The sequence below is a fragment of the Garra rufa genome, chromosome 21, assembly GCF_049309525.1.
Source record: "Garra rufa chromosome 21, GarRuf1.0, whole genome shotgun sequence".
NCBI lineage: Eukaryota > Metazoa > Chordata > Actinopteri > Cypriniformes > Cyprinidae > Garra > Garra rufa.
Genome location: NC_133381.1, coordinates 41290904 through 41316037, shown reverse-complemented (window position 1 = coordinate 41316037; position 25134 = coordinate 41290904). Strand labels below are relative to the sequence as shown.

At 34.4% G+C, this 25134-nt stretch overlaps 1 protein-coding gene across 1 annotated transcript in view; it reads right to left on the bottom strand.

Moving 5' to 3' along the window:
- ift43 (intraflagellar transport 43 homolog (Chlamydomonas)) overlaps window positions 1-21775 on the bottom strand; it is a 30812-nt gene extending 9037 nt beyond the window's left edge. The window contains exons 1-5 of the mRNA XM_073827446.1: window positions 21722-21775; window positions 20919-21020; window positions 14509-14579; window positions 10811-10846; window positions 8543-8589 (exon numbers count right to left, since the gene is read on the bottom strand). Coding sequence (XP_073683547.1) covers window positions 8543-8589; window positions 10811-10846; window positions 14509-14579; window positions 20919-21020; window positions 21722-21766 — 301 coding nt within the window. The 5' untranslated portion in view covers window positions 21767-21775. The remainder of the gene's footprint in view (window positions 1-8542; window positions 8590-10810; window positions 10847-14508; window positions 14580-20918; window positions 21021-21721) is intronic.
- Between the last annotated feature and the right edge of the window lie 3359 nt (window positions 21776-25134).

Below are 25134 nucleotides of genomic sequence, written 5' to 3'. Positions count from 1 at the left end.
TATTCTTTCTACTTCAAAATTTTAAGTTTAATACAGTGTTACTTATTTGAAAAAAGTACTAGTAATTTATGAGTGAAAACTGTTTCATGCACAGCACATTAATGTTAAGCTTCAGGCCTTCATCATTTGATAATTTACAATGTAACATTTTACAAAAACAAAAACTTATTATAATTGACTCAGATGTAATTGAATTGCATGTTTATTACAGTCAGATTTATTTACTCGCCAAAGCCAGCGTTGCCTGATTATGGATTTAAACTGACCATGTGAGCGGTATAAAGTTTTTCTCGAGACGCACTCGGCCATATGCTGCAGCTACTGCCGGGTGTTACTGCGGGTTGCAGCATTTCCCACAATCCCCGCAATCATCACAGATGCTGTCTGTCTCCTCTGCGCGGCTCTGTTTATATTGTGTGTGAACTGGCGTTTGATTTCCTCCCTCTCTGCGTTTCTCTCACTCTCGCGCTGACATCCTCTTCCGCGCTGCCCCCCTGTCACGGCGACCAGGCGGCCATGAATATTCAGTGATCAAGACAGTATCTCTTCCCGCTGTGAGGCGGCGCTCCGGCCAGGGGCTCCCCAGAAAGCACCCCCCCACCCCGACACACACTCGCGCTCGTCCCGGCGCCGAGCATTTGGGCCCTGTCAGCGGCGGCCACCCTCAGGACCCTTCAGGCCAGAGCGGCGACCTCCGTGTCCATTCGGGCCGGGCCGGGCTCCAGGCGCGCAGGCCTGCCTGCGAGCCCATCTGTGTGGGGTCGGAAGTCACGGCGCGCCCTGGCAGGAGCCGCGGTGCCAAGAGCCGCGTGCCCGCTGCCCGGAACAGTGGGAACCCGCTTTAATTGGCAAAACTCGACAGGACAGAGCGTGGCATCGCTCCCAAAGAAGGACAAACTTTCACAGCCCTTCTCCTCTTTTTGGACAGACTTTTGCTGGAGTGCGTTCAGGTGTGCCACGAGAGCGCACGTTTACAAAATCACCGTCAAACACGCTCTGACAGTGCTAAGAAAGTAAAAGAAAGCTTTGTTAATAAAACCAGAGGCTGATAAATAAAACATGAACAAAACTTTTGTCACATTCACCACTCAAAGCTGAACAGTTCAAAACCGACACGACTAGAATAATAACTATGAAAGAAAATTCACTTTACATTCTGTACTTATCAAAGTGGGAACAAACTTTTTTAATAATAACTTTATGACTTTTCTTGAATACTATGTCATTAACAAACATTATTACATTATGTAAAGGAAAAGTTCACTTTTAATCCTGTGGAAAAGAGTAGCTCAGACATTCTGCTAAATGATTCCTTTTGATTTTGCTCAAATGCAGTTTCATGATAATTAACCCTAAAGTAAAGTCTGTCGTATGAAGTAATAGTATGAAATTACATTTTTTTTTTGGACTGGAATAGTTTATTGAGCCTTCAGACAAACTATTGAAAAAAATGTAACATAAGAACTGGATTTATTTGAAATAGAAATTGTTTGTAACATTATAAATGCCTTTACCGTCACTTACTGTTACTGATCAATTAGTATGATTAACAATATATATCTCCAATATATCTTAGTGAGATGCTTAGTTTGATGACCAAAACATATAATGCAATCCAATTATGATGGGCAAAGAGACGTTCCTTAAAAGAAGCTGATGATCAGATTTCAGATTTGAGACACACTGATTTTCCTAAAAAAATAATTAATGGAGAATCAAGAAAAGCCAAGCTGCTTCAGTCCAGAAAGTGTTCATCTGGAAATATTACTATTCTTACATTTACTTGATAAAAATCAGTCAAGATTTGACAGCAAAAAGACACGTAAAGCACCAGCTGAAGGTGGACAATTGTACAATTACACTATAAGACCTTTTACCGGATAAAAACTAAACTATCAATCAGATGACAGAAGGCATGGAGTAGATTGTGTGTGAAACAGGTTTATCAGCAAAGTTTGATCATGTTCATAAGTTCTAGGCCTTAGAAACTTACAATTCAAATATAGTACTGTAGGCTTTAAAGGGTTAAAAGTAGAAAGTGCTTAAAACTCTCCTTTTGAAGGAGGAACTTAATACATACAGACCAGAATATCACAAAAACATGAGGCCAGAAACAAAGCACCTAGTGACCAACGCTCTGGCAACCACAGCACAATGTTGTGCATGCAAGAGCAAACCATTCACATTTTTGTTTAAATTCAAAAATCTAGTTATATACCGCCAACTCTTATATACGGCAAGTTCACACTGAACTGACTGAACATGTTCAATCTGTTTATCAATTATAAAATGTTAGTGCTGCACAATGATTCATCGTGATTTGTTTACATACTATATGTGTGTGTTCTGTGTACATTTATTATGTATTTATAAATACACACATATAACATGTTAGATTTATATATAAAATATTTATATTTATATATACACATACACATATGTCTTGAATACAGGGTTCGCAAAATTTCAAAATCTCTGGTAGCCCTTCGGGCAGGTACACTTCAGATTTTGGTAGCCCGAGAATTAATTTAACTAGCCCAAATAAATTTTTTTTTAAAAATATAGAAAATCAGATAGGAGTCTAAATGTCAATCAAAAATGTTTTCAATACACTAATATAAACAAATATCAAAGAAGGAATTTTATTTCACTATTTAGTTTATCTGCAGAATTTTTAAATATCAAATTAAGGCAATTTCTTTATTTTGAAGAGCTGCACAAGTAAAATGAACACAGTATGATTGTGGTTGGACAATGGACAATATAATAGTCAGCCATAAAATTATTTATAATTCAGATACAGGTTCACACAAAAACTAAATATCTTATACAATGGCCTTTATACAATTTATAATTTATTATATTTATTCAAAACATAAATATTACTGTCTTAATTGTTTATATTTTTAGAAGGCACATTAACTTCTTTCACATTAACTCTCTGTCATGAGGGGGCGCTTTAGGAGCGCTGAAATATTAAGGTTTCCCTAGTAACAGCTGAACACAAAGCAGCATTAAACGCTGTTTTATCAGACATGAAATGAAAATACCGACGATACGTTTCTGAGGACAGTTGACTCCCTTCAGATACATTCATATAAAGACATCCGTGTTGCGTTTTGACTTTGAAACGTGCAGCGTGCATATTTATTCAGTGACATCATTGCCATTTGGTGTTTATTTCAGCCCTATCGCGATTATCATCTTTCTGTCCACAAATGTAAGACCTCCTAAATTATAATTAACATTTTACTATTTAACATATTTAAAACTTTTTATGGCCTTAAATTTGATACAACTAAATTGAGGAGTTTTTAAGGACCTCAGGAGCCCTATACTTTACGATAGTCCGTCGGGCAGTCCGGTCAAACATTTTGATTGCCCGACTGGAAAACACAATAGCCCCGGGACGTCGGGCTAGCGATTTTGCGAGCCCTGGAATATATACATACTGTATGTGCATTTATACATAATAAATATACACAGTGTACACACATATAGCATGTAAACAAACATTTATTTTGAATGCGATTAATTTTTACAGCTCTACAAAATGATTGCCCAGATTTTCACAAATCGACACTTACTATAAAGTAAGACTTTTAATAAAATAAATAAATACTTTTATTCAACAAGGAGGCATTAAATTGATCAAAAGTGACAGTAAAGTCAATACTGATAACCCCCTGATAATATTTGCAGCACATTTCTTTATTTGATTGTGTTGTGAGTCTTTGCAGCATGTTTCTATATTTGGTTGCATTGTGAGTATTTTCAGTGTGTTTCTATATTTGGTTGCATTTCTTGTATTTGCATCACATTTCTATATGTGTTTACTTTGTCAGTATTTGCAGTGCATTCTGTATTTAGTTGTGTTAGGAGTCTTTGCAGCGTTTCTGTATTTGGTTTCGTTGTGAGTATTTGCTGAGAATCTCTTTATTTGATTGTGTTGTGAGTGTTTTCAGCTGGTTTTCTTATTTGCTTTCATTGTGAGTATTTGCAACACATTTCTGTATTTGGTATTGTATATGGACAGCATGTTTTTGTATTTAGTTGAATTTGCAGTGCATTTATGCATTTAGTTGCACTGAGAGTATTTGCAGCATGTTTACATATTTGGTTGGCGTTGTGAGTATTTGCGGCTTGTTTCCATATTTGGTTGGCGTTGTGAATATTTGCAGTGTGTTTCTTAATTTGGTTTTATTATGAGTATTTGCAGTGATTTTGTTTTTGGTTTTGTTGTATTTTTTAGCTGGGTTCTTTATTTGGTTTTGTTTTGATTATTTGCATTGCGTTTCCATATTGGGTTGCACTGTGAGTATTTGCAGCACATTTATATATTGGGTTGCATTGTGAGTATTTGCAGTAAGTTTCTTTATTTGGTTTTATTATGAGTATTTGCAGTGCATTTCTGTATTTGGTTTTGTTATTTTTCACAGCATGTTTCTGTATTTGGTTGCACTGTGAGTATTTGCTGTAAGTTTCTATATTTGGTTTTGTTATAATACTTTTATTCAACAAGGAGGCATTAAATTGATCACAAGCGACAGTAAAGTCAATAATAATATATTTTATAGTTGTTTTCAACACTGATCATATTTGCAGAGCATTTCTTTATTTGATTGTGTTGTGAGTATTTGCAGCACGTTTCTAGTTTTGGTTGCATTTCTTGTGAGTATTTGCATCACATTGCTACATTTGTTTGCTTTGTCAGTATTTGCAGTGCGTTTCTGTTATAATATTAATATTTTTGATTTTTATATTAGAATGATTTCTGAAGGATCATCTGACACTGGGAACTGGAGTAATGATGCTGAAAATACAGATTTGATCGTAGCAATAAATTACATTTGAACAGGTATTCACATAGAAAACATATACTTAAAAATATTAAAATATTTCACATTTTTACTATTTTTACTGTATTTTTAATCAATTGAATACAGCCTTTTTCAAACAACTTTTAGAATGGTTATTGATCTCCACAAATGATACAGAAAACCTGTCTTAGGATCTTATGAAGCAGCCCGGATGCCTTAAAATGCTCCCCATAAAGCGTCAAGGAGATGAACGTGGACATTTTGAAGTAGTTTTTAATTCTCTCTTAGACTTTCTGAATCCTGTCACAAAAGCCACGCTCAATTCCATCTCCCTGACCCTGGTAACAAGCCCTGTTATCCTACATTGATAACTTCTTCCTTTTCTCTCATTTTTAATTAAAGCCAATTAAAAATGCCAGCCTCGTTTAGTCACTGACAAGATTCATCTGTGTTCCTGATACACAAATAAATGCAGGCGCGCACGAGCGCTGCTTCATATTCATGAGCACGAGGTGACACTGTCTCCTCATTTCTAAAGCAGCGCGTTCAGCAGATTCGGGCCCCCGCGGACCCCCAGTCAAATTTAATGGTCTTAGTGCAATGACATCAAAAAGCCTCTACGTCCAGCCCTCGCAAACGCTCTACTGGATCCGAACTTTTCCGAATAATGCACCATCGACACAAATGCGGCAGAGTTCAATGTGAGGCGCGGCGAGGTAAAGCTCTCGGTATGCAAACGCCATGATTAAGCGGCGAGAGAAAACAACGGTTTTTAAATGAGGTCGCGCTGCGACCTGTGACACGAGGTCGAGAGGGAATCGACAATGACGTGCACCAGAAACCGCTTTTTGATGCTGATTCTATCAAAAAGTCATGTGTCACGGCTTTACAAGATGATGTTATCTTCGTATTTATTCATGAGTTAAAACATCTTTTCTACAAAAGAGCGAAGGTTGCTACTGAGTTTATGAGCTCATGATGTCAAGTTCAGAGATCAATAATGTTTGCTTCTGTTTTATTAATGCAAACAACCCCAATAATTATTTAACCACATTTAATTATATGCATATATATTATTATCCTCCTGACGATGGATGATAAAACCTCTTGAACTTAGGGTTAGGGTTAGAGACCCAAGACCACAAGAAGATCTGAGACTTGAGGACAGGCTCTTTTGAGCATTGCTAGTGCATGACACTATAGTTAATTTATGTAAGTGAGGATAGCAAAATAAAGTAAACTGTGACCTAATATTATTCCCCAAACATTCTTCATACGATGGACTACCAGTAAAATCGATACAAATTTGGGACTAAAAAATATTTATACACTTTGACCTGACCATTTTTTGCTTACGTTTTTTTCTTTATTTGCTAATGCGACACAAGAGTTGCTTGGTAATTGGTCAATAAAATATTAATAGTTGTGTAAATAATGTCCTACTGAGAGCTGTTTGAATTTTTGGTTGATTGTAATTGATTACATACCTTTCTACCAAAGTTATCTGACATTATCGAGATAAATTTGTTCTGAAACAGTTTAACTCTTGAGTTCTTGTCTTACTACAATTTGTAAACTATAGCAAATAAACTGTGATAATGTGAGAAATGTTGACGGTATCTGAATACATTTTGATTTGACTGTAGTTATGAGATCCAATTAGTTTGATATTAACTGTTATTTAATCATTAATGTGTTATTTCCATTAATATTTTGAGTAAGATTTTACTGATATATATTTTCTGTTTTCGTTTTAACTTAGTTTTAGTAATTTTGTTGTGTATTTTTGTCATTTGTATTATTTTTTAGTTATTTATTTATTTTTAATTTTAATTAATTTAGTTTCAGTTATTTTAGTACTTCAACTTGAACTAAATGAAAATTAGAAATATTGTCATGCAACTATCTAAAATAGGTTTTTATTTTATTGTATTTCAATCTTTTTATGGTTTTAGTTTTACTCTTACGATGCGTTTTCAATTCATTCATATGGAAGTTGAGCATAAACTGTCGCGTGATGCATTCTGGGATATGAAGCGGCGCGGAGAAAGCGTTGAGAGCGGCTGAGAGTGTCAAAAGGTTGGGCATTCCTCAACTTTATGCAAATCTTGAGCGCAAAGCTCCAGGCGACAACCAATCGCTGTGAGAAGTAGGCAAGGCAAGACTTTGACGCGTGTTTCCGAAACTGGTGGATTACTGAGCTGAAATCACGTTATTGAAAAAGTCAAGCAAAATTAAATGTACTTTGCATGTTTTCATTACATGCCAGTGTTTAGTTTGAGAACCGCCGTTAAAAGAAGACGATGAAACGCAAACAGGGTGTAAATATTGTTTTTCCATAGGCGTGCTCTGCCCTAAATTTGACCCACCCCAAAGCAGTGGCGTTGTAGCGTTGCCAGCGGCAGTGAGTGCGGATTAGACGCTGTAGTGGAAACGCACCGTGCTGACCACCCAAACTGGTTTAGCCTACACTCTTAAAAACAAAGGTGCTTTAAAAGGTTCTTCACAGCGATTCCATAGAGGAACCATTCAGTCAGAGATTCTTTAAAGAATCATCTCTTTCTTACCTATTTATAATCTGAAGAACCTTCTTTCACCACAAAGAACCTTTTATGAAACAGAGGTGAAACAAGGTTCTTTATGGAACCATTTAGACAAAAATGGTTCTATGCCATCGTGAAGCACCTTTATTTTTAAGAGTGTAGTAGTATTCCTGAGACTGGCTGTTTTTAAAAGCACAAATAGTGAATGTGTAATCGGCTATTTCATATCACAATTCCAATTTTTGACAAGTTTTTGATCAATATTTCCCTTTAAAGGGGCGATTCCCCACTGACCAGATGGGGCTTTATTAGAAGTCATCTGTCTATGCTTTTCAAATGTGATTTTTCTTTTTAAACAGTGCTACACAACTAGAGAAAACAGAGATGGGCTGTGGTAAAAAAATGAAGGAAAACTTCAACACCCACAATGCACTGTGCTCGATTTAGACTGTGCATGAGTAGAAATACAAAAATATAGTAGTACGATCTGAAGTTTTCACAAAAGTCCTGAAGCTGACAAATATTAAATGCATCATATGCTGCACTTTTGCTGACAATTAAATGAGAATATCTTATATTTTTTTTTTAATTTAAGTTAATTTAATGTTAATTTTTTTATTATTTAAGTTCATTGTATGAGACTGCAAGTGAGAACAGCATACACTCTTAAAAATAAAGGTGCTTCACGATCCCATAAGAAGAACCTTTTTTGTCTAAATGGTTCCATAAAGAACCTTTAACATCTGAAGAACCTTTCTGTTTCACAACAGGCGAAAGAAGGTTCTTTAGATTATAAAAAGTAAGAAAGAGATGGTTCCTTTGGCTTAGTGGTTCTTTTTAGAACTAAAAATGGTTCTTCAATGGCATCGCTGTGAAAAACTTTTTAAAGCACCTTTATTTTTAAAAATGTATGGCCTGAGGATAACATGTTTCTCAGCCTCAAGCTATCAGGTCTTTTGAGTCTAGTGTAAGTGTATGTCATGAATGTGTACAATTGATCAATCTCAGGAGCTAGACTCTAACTGAATGTGCTTCTTTATTCCGTTCAATAAATGAGCAGCCATTAGTTTGAGTTCTGTCTGAGTTTCATAAGGCAGTGTTCATGGTGGAGCTGCTGTCTGGTTTAACAGAGTAAATGTGTTTGAAGTCAAACAGAGCTCACGGGAATCATCTACTCACCACTTTCATTGTCGGAGCCCTCAGGGGTTTGTGGCCTCAGTCGCCGGCTTCAGACACAAGGACAGACATCATGTTAAACACAAGAGATCAGGGACAAATACTCCATCCACGAGTAACACACACACATATCGGTCCAGTTAGTGAGAGTGCCGATTAGAGATGAGAGACACAGTTATAAAAAGATAGCTTGATATTTATGCATTTACTCCAAAAAGACTTTTAACTCAGAAGACCCATAATTTCAACCAAACAGCCATTGTAGCCAAATAGATGAATTGAAAGAAGAAAAGTAAATGTGTAAGAAATAATCATATTTCATAGCAGATGAGGGATATTTTGTATTTGTTTTGGTCTTGGTAGTGGTGCAGAAATTAAATTCTAAACTTTTAACATTTTGGCAACTTTACAATAAGGTTTCCATTTGTTAACATTAGTCTCGTAACTAGTAAACAATAGTTTGACGGTACTAATACATTTGTATGTGTTAACATCAGTCAATGCATTGTGAGCTAACATGAACAAACAATGGAAGCTTGTTTCTGCCACAGAATTAAATTGCAATATATAAACTCAATTGCAATATTTAAAGTCAATTGCAAAAAAAGAAAAAACATTTCAGATTTTTTTCCTCCCAATTTAAAATTGCAATATATAAACGCAATTGCAAGATACAAAGTCAATTGCAAAAAAGAGAAGAAACAATTCAGATTTTTTTCCCCCAATTTAAAATTGCAATATATATATATATAAACACAATTGCAAGATATAAAGTCAATTGTAAAAAAGAGAAGAAACAATTCAGATTTTTTTCCCCCAATTTAAAATTGCAATATATAAACACAATTGCAAGATATAAAGTCAATTGCAAAAACAAGAAAAAAAACTATTCAGTTATTTCTCCCGATTTAAAATTGCAAAATATAAACACAATTGCAAGATATAAAGTCAATTGCAAAAAAAGAAGAAGAAACAATTCAGATTTTTTCCCCAATTTAAAATTGCAAAATATAAAGTCAATTGCAAAAACAAGAAAAAAAACTATTCAGTTATTTCTCCCGATTTAAAATTGCAATAAACGCAATTGCAAGATATAAATTTAATTGCAGAAAAAAGAAGAAACAATTCAGATTTTTTTTCCCCAATTTAAAATTGCAATATATAAACTCAATTGCAATATATAAAGTCAACTGCAGAAAAAAAAAGTTAAATATAAAGTAGGAATTAACTGTATCATTTATTATTCCATGGCAGAAAATAAAATAAACAAATTAAATACATAAAAAAATAAACGCAATTGTGAGATATAAACTAAAAAAAAGACAGTTTCCATAACAAAAAGAAGAATTATATTTAACTAATGTTAACAAACATTAATGAATGCTAATATAAATGTGTCCCTGGACCACAAAACCAGTCTTAAGTCGCTGGGGTATATTTGTAGCAATAGCCAAAAATACATTGTATGGGTCAAAATTATTGATTTTTCTTTTATGCCAAAAATCATTAGGAAATTACGTAAAGATCATGTTCCATGAAGATTTTTTGTAAAATTCCTACTATAAATATATCAAAATGTAATTTTTGATTAGTAATATGCATTGTTAAGAACTTAATTTGGACAACTTTAAAGGTGATTTTCTCAGTATTTTGATTTTTTTGCACCCTCAGATTCCAGATTTTCAAATAGATGAATCTCAGCCAAATATTGTCTTATCCTAACAAACCATATATCAATAGAAAGCTTATTTATTGAGCTTTCATATGATGTATACATCTCAGTTTTGTAAAATTTAACCTTATGACTGGTTTTGTGGTCCAGGGTCACAAATGATTAATAAATATTTTTGACATGTCAGCTAATGTTAATGAATGGACAGCGTTACCAACATTTGTACACTTGCCAGTCGCATGAGTAAGTAAAAGTAAAATGACGCAGTCTTTAGGAGAATTGATGGACAGATACAATTTGCATTAAAATCCTAGTTATAATCGGAATGTTCAGCATGTGATATACTGTCCAGTCCTAGTGGTGACGACGCTAGTGATCTGGTCCCTAACCGCAGGTTATATATGTAAACTCCACCATCACGTCTTTTAATCAGAGTGATTGTTCTCGCATTAACCAAGGACAATTTCAGTACGATGGTAATTTCCTCCTTAAATCAAGAGCACAAACAAACATTCCCGTTTCTTGAGATTTCAGTTCCTAATCACTGCGTGTCAAAGTGAAACATGAAGGAAGTAAGAACAATAAAGGTGGAAACTCACTCCTCCAGCTCTTCAACAGCCGGCCGTCGTCCAGACCTGTGGAGGACATCACAAATCAACAATCAGCATCACAATCACAGCTCGTCTGTTCGGTCGGCATGTGCTCTCAGACTGTCTCTAATCTACAACCAGCAGCATTAATTAATTTTAAAATAAAATGTTGACTTTTTAATGTTGTGAATAATCATTTTCACACTGTTTAAATCAAGTTGAACATTGAGGAAAATAAAATAGAATAGATATTACAAGTACAGCTTTAACCCCATAAAGCCTACTTTTCTAAACGTTTCTACTACTTTCCTAGTTTCTAAAGTTTCATAATCAAAGCTTTGCTGTTAAACCTGTTGTCTATAATCTACTCCAAGCCTTACACTCTTAAAAATAAAGGTGCTTTAAAAGATTCTTCACAGCGATGCTATAGAAGAACAAGTTTTGGATCCACAAAAAAACTTTCAGTCAAAGGTTCTTCAGACTAACAGAATAACTGTAGTAATATTTCCAGATGAACACTTGACTGGACTGAAGCAGTTTGGCTTTATGCATGCTCTATGAATTATTTTTTAGTCTCAAATCTGATCATTATGATCTTTTGAGGAACATTTGTTTCCAGAAGCTTTACTTTAATGATTTTCTCAAGCCTCCAAAACATCCCACATCTATTGAGGAACTTTTATTTGTTCATCCCTAAGACATATTATTGGATTTATATGTCTGATTGTTAGATCATTTTATGTCAGTATCTGCTCTACTACAATAAATATCTTATTATTGATTTACACTACATTGCATCATATAAATATCAGCACCAAATTGCATATTCTTGCTTAGTTTGAGTCTCTGAATAAAACGGAGCTGTTTTTTCCTTACTGTTTCAGATTATATAAGCTATAAAAACCTGATTGATCAAATACGATACTCAACAAAAACACATATGCAAACTTTTTGCTTTTGATTTTTAGTCTATAGGTCTAATAAAATGATCCATTAAAAAAAAGAAAAAGATTTTTGACTATTATTTTAAATGCCAGGCTTGACAGGGTTAATGTCATATAAAGGCTGTTTTTCTGCTGGTGTTGAGTGCCACCTAAAGGATCCTGACAACAATGTGCAACTCGTAAAATCTATAACAAAGTCAATGTTTTGCTAACCCTAAGATAATAAACACACACATATACGCATATACACATCACAGGTTTAAATGATTACATATAGCTCTATAATGCATTGATATCCTAATGTTACAATGTATTCAGAGACTGGACTCTAACTTCTCTCCAAAAGCTTTGATACTGAATTCCTGTGTCAAATTTACCTTTTTTTAAAACACAAAAACATATAATGCACTACTTTATTAGCCTTTAATGCTCTTAAATCAATGTAGTAAGCAGATAATCATGGGTGTTAGTATGTCCAGCCCTTGACACACGTCCCGTCCTCTAAAGCGCTGTTTAAAACTAATTACAACACCCTCCATTAAGACCCGTGTAACGCAGAGAGATAAACATGGTAAAACTGTCTGGAAAAAGTTGTTCAGGATAAAATATATTGTGACAACTTGGCTTCAAAGCTTCATCAATAAACTGACAGATCATTTAGTGTCAATTAGGAGTGATAGATCTGCAAATCCCGGGATTTCTGCAGTGGGATTAGCGGGAGCAGAGCGCCGGTGATTGAGCACGAGGGGTGACATTGAGATGAAGAAAAAGTCCTTGTCTTCTTCAGAGGGGACGATTACTTTGTTTCAGAAGGAGAATCAATGCGTCGAGAAGCCCTTTAACACCTCCCAGCCGAAAGAATCAAGATAAGTTTGGCAGACGTGCAGAAGTGACACTTTGACCTTTCCTGAGAGACGTGTAGAGTTTGCTTTATTCCCCACTAAACTGAGCCAACAGCCGTCTTAACGTACTAACATTTCTCCCGTATACAGTATGTATACACATTTTCTGCATACAAAAAAGGTCTATTTCCAGTGCTACAAATAAAATGGAAGCAACTTTACGTTATATGCTACAAAATCTGAACTTTGATTCTTCATGCATCTTTTTATTTACCACCTGTGTTTTTACAGTGGTTTTCATGTACAATGAAAGCTACAATATTAACTTACATCAGTTAATAAAATACAAAGTTTTACAAATACGGACATTTAAAAAGATCAATCTGTAAAAATGTTTTGCTATTGTACAGTTGTGGCAACTGCAGCGGTATTTATTTATTTATTTATTTACATAGAAATAAATGCTTTCATTATGCAACTTTCACACTGATCAAAAGAGACACTAAAGAATGTCTATTTAACTTTCTATTCATCTGCGAATCCTGAAGAATAAAACTTACCACGTTTTCAACAAAAATATTGGGCAGCACATCTGTTTTCAACATTGATCATAATCAGAAATGTTTCTTGAGCAGCAAATCAGCATATTAGAATGATTTCTGAAGCATCGTGTGACCCTGAAGACTGCAGTAATGATGTAAAAAATTCAGCTTTGACCACAGACAAAAAATTACAATTTACAATATATTCACATAGAAAACAGTTATTTAAAATTGTAATAATATTTCACAATATTAGTATTTTTACTGCATTTTTAAATCAAATTAATGCAGTCTTTGTAAGGAGAAGAGGAGACTTCTTTCAAAAGCACACAAAAATCTTACCCCCCGTAAACTTCTGATCAGTATACAGCAGTTTTATCATGTACTAAGCATGATATATAGGGTTTGTTAGCACTTTGTGTTAGATTGAATTGCATTTAGGACTGCATCATTTCAGACTACTTCTTTCTGTTTTGTTAAATAAATGTAGTACTCTTCTTTATACAGCTGATTCTGTGGTTTTCTCTGCTAGGCTTAATGCTGTTCTTAGCATGCACAGAAATTGTGTTCAGAATATAAGAATATGGCAGACTTCATAAATATATTCAGAATCTGCAGCTAGATTTATTTTATTCAGAACAGAGAAAATATGTGCATGTTCATGGAAAATTTCTTATGGAAACATGGTTGTTTCTGTTTTTGTGCATTAGTTTGCAGGCGAAGTACTGAAAAACACATTGGCAGTTCAAATGATTTTCATAATCCTTCTAGTTTGTCCAGTAAAACTCATTTAACAGAAGATGATGCCATCATGTGGCAACTGACCCTCATTGCAGCGGGGCCACAACTAATGGGATTCTAGGGGCCCACAACAAACCACAGCAGTGATGCTGGATTGAGTATAATTTGCTTTACAGAAAAATAGAATTGCATAACAAATGAAAAGAAACCAAATGAAAGAACACATGTGACACAAATTAAGAAGAGAAAACTGTGATGTGAAAAAATAATACTTTGCTTTGCAATTCTGCAATTATTGCTGGATGCAAATATATCTCATACAAAATGATGTGTGCTGTCTACAAGTTGTGTCTGATATATATTCAAAATATTCTAAAATTAATAATAAATCATGTATTTATCACTAACCTGTTTTTAAAAATGCTGGACTGAAACACTGCTGTTCAACAAAGCTTTGTGAGTGAAGACAGTTCAACTTTCTAGTCTTTGCATTTAATTGACTGTATATTGTGTGTGAAGGGTGTTCATCTGTATGTAGGACAGAACAATATGGGCTTTTCGAAAGGCTGAACATTAAGAATGATGTGCATCTCAGAAAGTCAAAGAAAGAAACCCGAAAACTAGACGCGTCAACTCACTTGGCAGATCCGGTTCCTGTGCTCTCCTCCGCCCATCCTCCCTGCCGACGCGCCGGTTTCGGTGGAGGTCCCTGAGATCAAACACACATTCACAGCAAAATAAGACTCAAGTAAGAGCACTGAATTATCTGTCTCTTCACATCATTAAAGGATTAGCACTTCCAGAAGAAAAAATTCCTGATAACTTACTCAACCCTATGTCATCCAAGACGTTCATGTCTTTCTTAAAAAAAGGGGTTTTAAGGAAAACATTCCACGATTTTTTTCCAAGTAGAGTCTTATCATTCATTTTCTAAAAAAAAATTAAAATTGATATATTTTTAATTACAAATTCTCATCTTGCACTAGCTCGACTTCACGCATTACGTAATCACGCATGCATGACACAGGCAGAAGTACCGACCCAGTGTTTACAAAGCGAGCGTGCAAAGAAAGTCGAACTCCCTTTACAAAAAAGGTAAAACAACAATGTCAGACAATTTTGAAGTTGGAGGAGAAAACCCTATTTTGAACTGGAGTACAATGACAAAGAACTAACCATGTGTGAACTTTCCAATGGATTACGTAATGCATGAAATCGCAGAGGCACATCGCAGAGCTAGTGCAAGATGAGAATTTTTGATTAAAGTATATCGATTTTTATTATATTTAGAAAATGAAAGATCATTTCGCTACATGAGACCCTTATTCCTTGGCTGGGAGTTTGCGTAGAGCCCTTTGAAGCTGCATTGAAACGGCAATTTGGACCTTCAACTCATTGGCCACTACTGAAGGCCACTACTTTTCATCTTTTTGACTGAAGAAAGAAAGACATGAAAATCTTGGATGACATGTGGGGGAGAAAATTATCAGTTTGGAAGTCAACTAATCCTTTAACTCAGACAGTCAAAAATACACACTAATATTTCAGGTAGGACCAAAATCATAGTATTAACTGTTTCCTAAAATGACAGCTTTAAGATAAACAAGAACTATTTTCCGTATGACAAAGAATAATTAGGTTTTTACATGTGTGTAAGGGTGAGTACAGTGCATGTGACACAAGTTTCATTACCTGTACATACACCACCCAATTTTTGTGAGAGTGCATACTTGGTTTGTACTACTTACAGGCCTTGTTTAACACTAGAAATGCAACTGCAACAACAGACAAATGCATTGACAAGCGGTTGTGTGAGGGGTTATGAGATAGCTGCAACTTTAGATTTAAAAGAGTACAAAGACATTTTTTATCAGCTATAACTTCCGTATAAAAATAGTGCAGACACTGGATAAAGCTGAAAATTTGCCTGTGTTTACACATGATATTTCAATATATTTGAAAGGCTACCTGTTCAACTGTGTGTGCAAATGATAAAAAAGTGTAATATTTGTAAATATAGTAAAAAATTGTAATATAGTAAATAATGTTCAGCTTCTTGCACAGACAGATTGTTTCGCTTTATAAGGCCTCAATTTTGTTAGGAGCCAAGAGTATTAATTTTGCGTTGCCTGTATATGCTTTTTCTCAAAGTGCCTATAGCCGCTAATTTGCACTTTATGAATCACCAAGGATCTAAAAATCATCTTTACTCTAGTACTGAAGTGTTCTATCCCCATACATATTTAAAATGCAGCTAAAAAACCTGTGAAAATCATAATATGGAGAATTCCTTAATATTAACACAGTAGACTGTGCCCTGTTTTACATACTTTTCTTAAGATTAACATACTCCCCCGGTTTCACAGACAGGGCTTAAGCCTAGTCCTAGACTAAAATGTAAGTCTGAGCTGTTTCAACGGAAATAAACTTGCACTGACTGATCTTAAAAATATATCAGTGCCCTTTTTTGTTTTAAGATGCACACCAGTAATGTATTTTTTCTAAGCATGTTTATAAAAATTACTTAAATGTCCTAATTGATCTATGGCCTAATCCTGGCTTAGTCTAAGAAACCATTGTAACATATTTTTAATATCTTAATATCATGCATTAAAGTCGCAATTAGCAGATTAGACCTAGATGATAATATAGTTTGCATTTTGGAATGGTACAAGCAATTAAGCAGTTGAGATTTACTATATAGTTTGTATATTATTTTGTGTGTATCTACTGTATGTATACGGATAAAATTGGATATACTTGTAACTTTATATAAAGAGCTGAACATAGTATAGTTATATTTCACAACAATAGTGCAGGACACTGGGAGAGCGCTGAAGGGGTTTGAGGGGTATGTAAGTGTGGGAACTGCTCTGGCCAGGCATGACCCAAAATAGCTTCACAGGGGAAAAAACCCACCCATCTCCCTCTCGTTCTTTCATTCTGAAAATAGTCAATTGGGTTATGACGGCGGTTCTGTGAGCGGCTGAATAACGGTCCAGCTTTAAATTGACAGAATTCCTCGGGGCACAACAAGGGTGGGCAACCCACAAATGCACTTGAAAAAAGACGCATTTCTCATTACCAAATTGGGTCTGCAAATAAGCCAGAGGCCTGCAGGAATTCAGTTACTTTCAACATAAAAAACACAGCAGAGCAAATAAACTTCCGTTCCTGGGTTCCTTCAGCAGGGCCATTTGTAAATCCTGATGTCAGGGCTCTGAGACGGCTGCGGGGAGGATGGGACACGGCTCATACCGCCTCAAACGGGATGCTGTGAGTGAACAAGTCATTTCATGCAACTCGTGGAAAATGGTTCAGGAGACAGAACGAAGGAAAAGAAAGATGACAGAAAAGTGTCCCATCAAGTGCTGGGTAGCTTACTTAAAAAATGTAGTCCATTACTGACTACACATTGCATGATGAAAATTGTAGTTAGTAATGTAATCTAGGTTACTCATTTGAGGTATCTGACTACTTTTTAGATTACTTTTTACGAAGCTCTTTTTATACTTTTCATTCAACATGCCATATTGATGGAACATATATTCAATTTAATGTAAGAAATACAGTGATTTGTGAACTGACAAAAAAAAACTAATAATTAATTTAACGGATTAAAATTAAATAAAAATAAAAATAATTCCATCACTTTAACACTAAAAATATAAATATTTTATTTGTTTATGTGTCCTAATGTGTCCATATTAACTTCCTCAGAGATATTTCAAGTAAATATTTCATTTTAAGGAGTTTGGTTGACAAAAACGTTTAGTCCTAAGTCTTCCCGGGGGGTGTTCCATAAAACACGTTTACCAAATAAGTCAGGCTTATTTCAGTTAGTCTGACTTATTTTAAGACAAATCAAGTGACAATAAGTCAGACTAACTAAAATAAGCCTGGCTTATTTGGAAAATTTGTTTTATGGAACACCCCCCAGGTTTGAAATATTTTGGCCAGAATACCAGAATTACTGGATATGATTGATGACATAAATGCTTTTCACACAGTAAATTGCCGGAACTTACCGGTAAATACAAAAATGCGCTGTTCACACAGGCAACAACGTTCCGTCTTTTTACCGGTAAAACACCATTCACACATCACTTTCAAAACACAGGTAAATTCAGAAATGGCCTCCTGTTTGTAAACATGGAGTGATAAATGTGGTTAGTGTTTTTGTTGATGTTTTCATTTGTGTGTCAACCAAAATGTAGATTTACCCAAAATGCATTACATCTCATGTTTAACCACTGCATAGACATTAGAACCCGAAGATCTGGCCAAGATAAAGCTGCTCTTGGGTTCATGAGTGCTGACTTCCTGGAGCTCACATCTATGATTATTAACAAACCGCATACTTGAAATCTAAACGCATACATTCTTGCCTAAAAAACATTCTGTGACACAACCACAGTAGCAGTAATTATAGCGAATTTAGGTGTTCGCCGTGACACTCGCTGTGAGAAATCCTGCAAGTGGAGTGATACAAATGTTTTTATAGGTTCCCATGGTCATGGTTGGAAAGACCTCTCAGCCAATCAGACTTTAAGATTCAAATCAGTTATTTAAAATTAATGATCTGTGATCAAAGAGTGAATAGTCCCAGTGTTTAGCATGAGGATCAATGTTGCGAAAATATCTAAAGGCAACAGATTTCAATGCTGGATGCTCAGATGTGTCTGCTTTATGGTAAAACATACATATTTAAAGAAGGAGCTAAATTAAACACTGACTATCAAGACATGGAAAACAGGCCTGTCACTCTTTATGCCGGAAAAATGTATTTCATGTAGATGTGAGGTCACAGGGGACTCAAGAATCCTGGTTTTACATCGGAAAACGCAGCCTAATTTGGAAAGTTTACAGAAAAAAAAACATAGCTAGAATTCCGAGCAGAATTCATGTACGGCTCTCAGCGCTCTTGGGGACAAACCAAAGATGGCATGCCACGGATGCCGATGCCCTGCAGTAACGCAGCAGACCGCTGCAAGACCTCAGCAAATATGCCTCAAACAATCCTTAGTTAATGTGTAAGGGAGAAAGTTCACTGAGGGAAAGCTCCTTAAAATAGCACACACCAGAATAAACCAGCGCTCACAACATTCATACTACGTTACTGGCCTTAAGAACAGGCTTTCCACTGCATGCATGCTTAATTAAGACATATGTGACCCTGGACCACAAAACCAGTCATAAGGTTAAATTTTACAAAACTGAGATGTATACATCATATGTAAGCTCAATAAATAAGCTTTATATTGATATATGGTTTGTTAGGATAGGACAATATTTGGCCGAGATACAACTATTTGAAAATCTGGAATCTGAGGGTGCAAAAAAATCAAAATACTGAGAAAATCACCTTTAAAGTTCTCCAAATTAAGTTCTTAACAATGCATATTACTAATCAAAAATTACATTTTGATATATTTATAGTAGGAATCTTACAAAAAATCTTCATGGAACATGATCTTTACTTAATTTCCTAATGATTTTTGGCATAAAAGAAAAATCAATAATTTTGACCCATACAATGTATTTTTGGCTATTGCTACAAACATACCCCAGCGACTTAAGACTGGTTTTGTGGTCCAGGGTCACATATTAGCAAATGCACATGTTAAATTAGGTGTGAGCAATATGGCAAAAATATGACATGATTTATATTCAATATTTATTAACAGAGTGTAACACTCTTGTCACGATTTGGTTTTATACACTGATCTGACGAGAATAACCTAAAAAAAAAAGTTTTTTTTATACACATTATTACATACAATAAATATTTAACAAAAAGTACTCTTCACCAACAAGAATAAAAATAGTCACGATTCTGATTAACTAAATATACAGAACTATGTAAAAACACATATGTGACCCTGGACCACAAAACCGGTCATAAGGGTCCATTTTATTGATTTTTATTGAGATTTATACATAATATGAAAGAATAAATATGTTTTCCATTTATGTATAGTTTGTGAGGATAGGACAATAATTGAAAATCTGGAATCTGAAGGTGCAAAAAAAAAAATAATACTGAAAAAATCGCCTTTAAAGTTGTCCAAATTAAGTTCTTAGCAATGCATATTACTAATCAAAACTTAAGTTTTGATATATTTATGTTAGGAGGTTTACAAAATATCTTCATGGAACATGATCTTTACTTAATATCCTGATGATCTTTGGCATAAAAAATGTATAATTGTGACCCATACAATGTATTTGTGGCTATTGCTACAAATATACCCGTGCTACTTAAGACTGGTTTTGTGGTCCAGGGACACATATATGCTGGAACTCTGTCCCTGACTACATACATTTAACAAGTTACAAATGTTATAATGTTATAATTAAATAATGCATTTTATTAATTATTAATAAAGATGGAAGCTCAAATGTGCTTCTGGATTTACCATAATTGATGTGCTTTTTTTGTGTATGCGTTAATCATGGTTTATATGTGAATAAAAGCCTAATTTAAATGTCTAAACTAATTTTTCACATTTATTGAGTAAAATGAGGACTGACCTCTGCTGCCTTACTGACTGATGGAGATGATTTTCTCTGACGAGAGTCAGCAATTATGATGACTTTTTAAGATACACATAGTCGTCTATCAATCCTGTACATAAACAGTGGCTGTTTATGGTCACAGTATGAGTGATATATGCAATATGAGGGATTTTAGGCATTTTGCCATCTAGAATAATAAGAAATAATGCTCAAAATGATCTTTATTCTGCCTCTTTTCTTTACTTTTACTTACTTGGTGTTCAATGGTTGAAACTGTCCTCTACAGTATATACCACAAGTCCACAAGTCTAAAATAATAATAATAGTGAAAGATCTTTTTCTTATGAACATTTTTGAGGCTTGACAAATTTTTCTTTTTTTCTTCTTTCTTTCTTTCTTTCTTTGAAATGATCAAAATGATGATTTCCCCCTAAAGTTTATTTTACTATTTTTTTTCTAAAACTCAAGGTTGTACAGAGCCTATAGGAATATACATTTTTCACATTTATTGAGTAAAATAAAGACTGACCTCTGCTGCGTTACTGACTGATGAAGATGATTTCCTCTGACGAGAGTCTTCAGCGTTCATCATCTCAGCGGCCTGACGAGCTCTTCTTCCTGATCTGGCAACCTAATCAACATCATCATTATAGCGAAAATCTGGCAACATGTTGTTCTCATACTTTATCCCAAAATGAACACAAAATAAATAAGAAATTATATATTTTTTATATATTTATTATTATATATTTATTATACGTCTGTTTTTAGTACAATCACAATATTTTCATAATCATTAAATACATTATTTATTACTGTAAAGACAATTTTCATTTTTAGAATGCAAAACAAGTATGATTTATTATTTTAAACGCAAAGCATTAATACATAATGGTAGTAGTTGTTGTACTACCTTTAACTAAAGATGTAAATATATTATTCTATAGTACCGCTTTATTAGATTTGAATGTTTATTAATGCGTGTTTAGCTTGAGAGAGTCACGTGATGCACAAACGCCATTACTGTCGCTATGGCAACATGACGCGCCACCGTTGTTTACACGCGATATAAGAGAAACAAACGCAATGTACGCGTTTCCTTCAGCATACAAACAACACTTGATCATGCTGTTCCTGTTTATTACAGTTTAGTGATCTGTTTGACTTGTTCATCCGGCAGGGCATGGGTTGTTTAGCCCACACAACACTGCTGAACTGCAGTTTCAATCACAGCGTGAAACAAACACAAGAGTCTTTCTGTGAGCACGACATGTCTGACTGCCTACTGTAATGCTCGAATCTCGAAAACTGTTTAATAGGCATTCAACTTACATTTTTAGTAAATCCACCGTCTGCCAGCTGGAGACTGTCGTCCATTTCTAACGGAGCCGCGTCCCGGAAGTGACGTCACGCGACCGCCGACCCTCGTCACATCCAAGGAAAAAAAATAAAATAAAAAATTCCAAGCCAACTTCAACAGAATAAAATATCTCTTTTTTTAAAACTCTAGAATTGAGAATATTGACTGGAGAAGAGCTTGGTTAATTCATTTTAAATATTGCATTAATACTAAAATAAAAGAAATAACGTTAGAAATAACGTTTTTGTAATAGTGAGAAAGAGATGCTGGCTCCTTATTTTTTGACTGTAAAGTCGTAAACAAGTTTTGGATGGACTTGGCAGAGATTATTTCTAATTTAATAAATGTTAGTTATTGCTTTGCTTGAAAGGATGTTATCTGTTTAATCTAATCTATTTTATTAGCAAACTTTCACATACATAAACAAACGTTTCTTAATTCCTATGTTAATTTTTGTTTTGTTCTTATTTGGACTTTTATATTCCTTCAATAAGACAAGTGTTTAAAATACTGTGATACAATCCTCAATCCCCCTGATACTTTGTAATATCTTTATATTTGTGCTTTTTTTTTCTTGTTTGTTTATAGTTTTGTATTGTTATTATTTGTATGTTTCTCTTGTTATTATTTTATATGTTTGTCCTTTCTGCAAATAAAAAAAGAAAAAGAAAGAAAAGAAAAAATCCATGGCAAAATCAATCAGTCAAAACACAAATATGATTTTCACATTTGTATGGTTGTCCTTCGAAGCATTGAACAATAAAAATGTATGAAATTAAATGACAATTTCATGATTCTTTCTTTCTTTCTTTCTTTCTTTCTTTCTTTCTTTCTTTCTTTCTTTCTTTCTTGCTTTCTTGCTTGCTTGCTTATGTAGCCATGTTGGTCATTCTAGGCTACAGTTAAAGAAAAGAAATACAAATCTAGAAAAAAATAAAATAAAAAACAAAAGGCTTATAAACAGTATAAAGTACAATGTGAAAGTTTTGATCATGATACCATGGTTTTACCCTGTTTTTAGGCATGTGCCATGATAATACCATTCTGCAAAGCACATTGGATTATCATAAATATAATATTATACAAACATATTTATTATGATCCCTGTCTCACCACTATTTTTAAGAGAATAACAATAATAAAGAGTTTTACCTTATCTAATATATGTGAGCTGATGATTTCAAGTGACAGAAAGCATCCATACACAGACACGATGGAAAGTAATTACAATGATTTTTAAGATATATGTAGTCTTCTATCAATCCTGTACATAAACAGTGCCTGTGTAAGGTCGCAGTTTGAGTGATATATGCAATATAAGGGCTTATATATTAGGCATTTTGCCACCTAGAATAATAAGAAATAATGCTTAAAATACTCAAAATCAGCTTTTCTTTACTTACTTACTTTACGAACTTGGTGTTCAATGGTTGAAATTGTCAGAAGTTGTCTGTTTCAACTTGTCCTCCACAATATATACCACAAGTCTAAAATAATAATAATAATAATAGTAAAAGTCTATCTTTTTCATATGAACTTTTTTGAGGCTTGACAAAGATTTCAAATGATCAAAATTTCCCCCTAAAGTTTATTTTACTAATTTATTTTATTTTATAGGTTGTACAGAGCCTATAGCAATATAAACGCACACATAGAAAGCAAAAGCAATTTTTTTATTAGAATTATTCTCTGTCCCTGAGAGAATGTGGTGTAATGTAATAAGTGTATGTGATTTCTGTGCTGTCCTCTTCATGTCTGTGGGACAGTTACTGAGGGCTCTGACATCCACTCATGCTGTATTGCTTATTTTTGTTTTTTAAGGGATAGTTGGTGGCGTGCCAGTAATCTGGGGTCTTATATTGTTTAGGACATTGCTTGTGCGTGTTGATTCAAGCCACTTGGATCTTGCCATATATAGAAATGTTGATATGCACGTTCCCACTGTAACTTGACATCGGTTACTTCATGCAAACTGAAGTATGTCATGGACAGTGAAATCTGAATGAAGATCACCAGATCATAAAAGGAAAAAAAAAAGGTTTCTTTGTTCAGTAGCATTTGAAACTAAACTGATAATCACAATGCCTTAACCCTTGTGCGACCTTATGGACATTTTTGTCCATTTCAGTTTTGTTTTTTGTTATAAGTGTGCCTGTGTTAATGGCAACTGCATACATTTTGGCTCAGGTGTTTATTTCTATTGAAATTTTAATATTTCACCCTCATTTCCTTCAAAAAAAAAAAAAAAAAAAAAAAAAATCAATACCCTCCGTACAAAAAATACTCACACTCAGGACCTTAAGGACAAAAATGTCCACTTTGAAACCTATTAAAACTGCAATTTTAAAACTCTAAAATGATGCAATATTTACTAACAGGCATTCATTCTATTGGCAAAGCTTCAAATTTTAAATTTTTACCATTTTTTACTAGACTGTGCCATTTTTTTTTTTTTTTTTCAAATTTGGCATATACATTAAAAAAAAAAAATCTAACACTACATAAAAATATAAATGCCTCAAAATTAATGTTGTTGTTTTTCACAGACACACCCAAGAATCTAATGAGCAAAGAAAAAAAAAATTCTGCTAAGCATTTAGTATATGGCAATTACTACTATTCATTTTTTCATAAAAAAAGTATGCAAAATTAGGCATTATGCAAACAAACCAGCATTTAAAAGGTTACAATTCTGAAAATTAATGAATGTTTGGTATCTATGGATAGAACAGATGCTGGTTGACAATATCAGTGAAAGTAGAAAATTTTGCACCTATGTGTAACTTTCTTTCTTTTTTTTCTCTTTTTTTTTGATGCACAAGGGTTAAATAAAGAGCTACCCAAATGAAAAGAATCTAAAACCATGCATTCCAAATCCAAACTTATGCATTTCTCTGCATGCCATTGTGTGTGCGTAATTATTATGAACCCACTGACTCTCATTCACATCTCAACTTTATGCATTATTTAACCACACCTGTGATACAATTAGGATTTCAGTGCTCAGTGTATAATATAGAAGCATATCAGCAGTTTCCATGAAACTTGAAAGTTTATAAATCAAACTAAACATCCTGCAGGAGGCGCACAAACTTTACAAACGCAGCGGTCAGAGTGAGTGCGTCTCTGTGCAGCAGAGAAGGAAATTTGGCGTTTAGATAATTAGGATCACACAGTCATTTCTAAAATATTCTATTCGTTTCCATTGGGTTACGTAATGTGCAATTACATTTTCTATGCGTTCGCTATTATATAAAGCGATTGCATGAATGGGAAAGTGGCGGAGAGCAGTTGGGGTGAGAGTGGCTCCGCCCACCGTACACGTCACGCAGGCTCCGACTATAAAAGCGCAGCGGGAGAGAAATAAGCCTGGCAGTCCAACGCG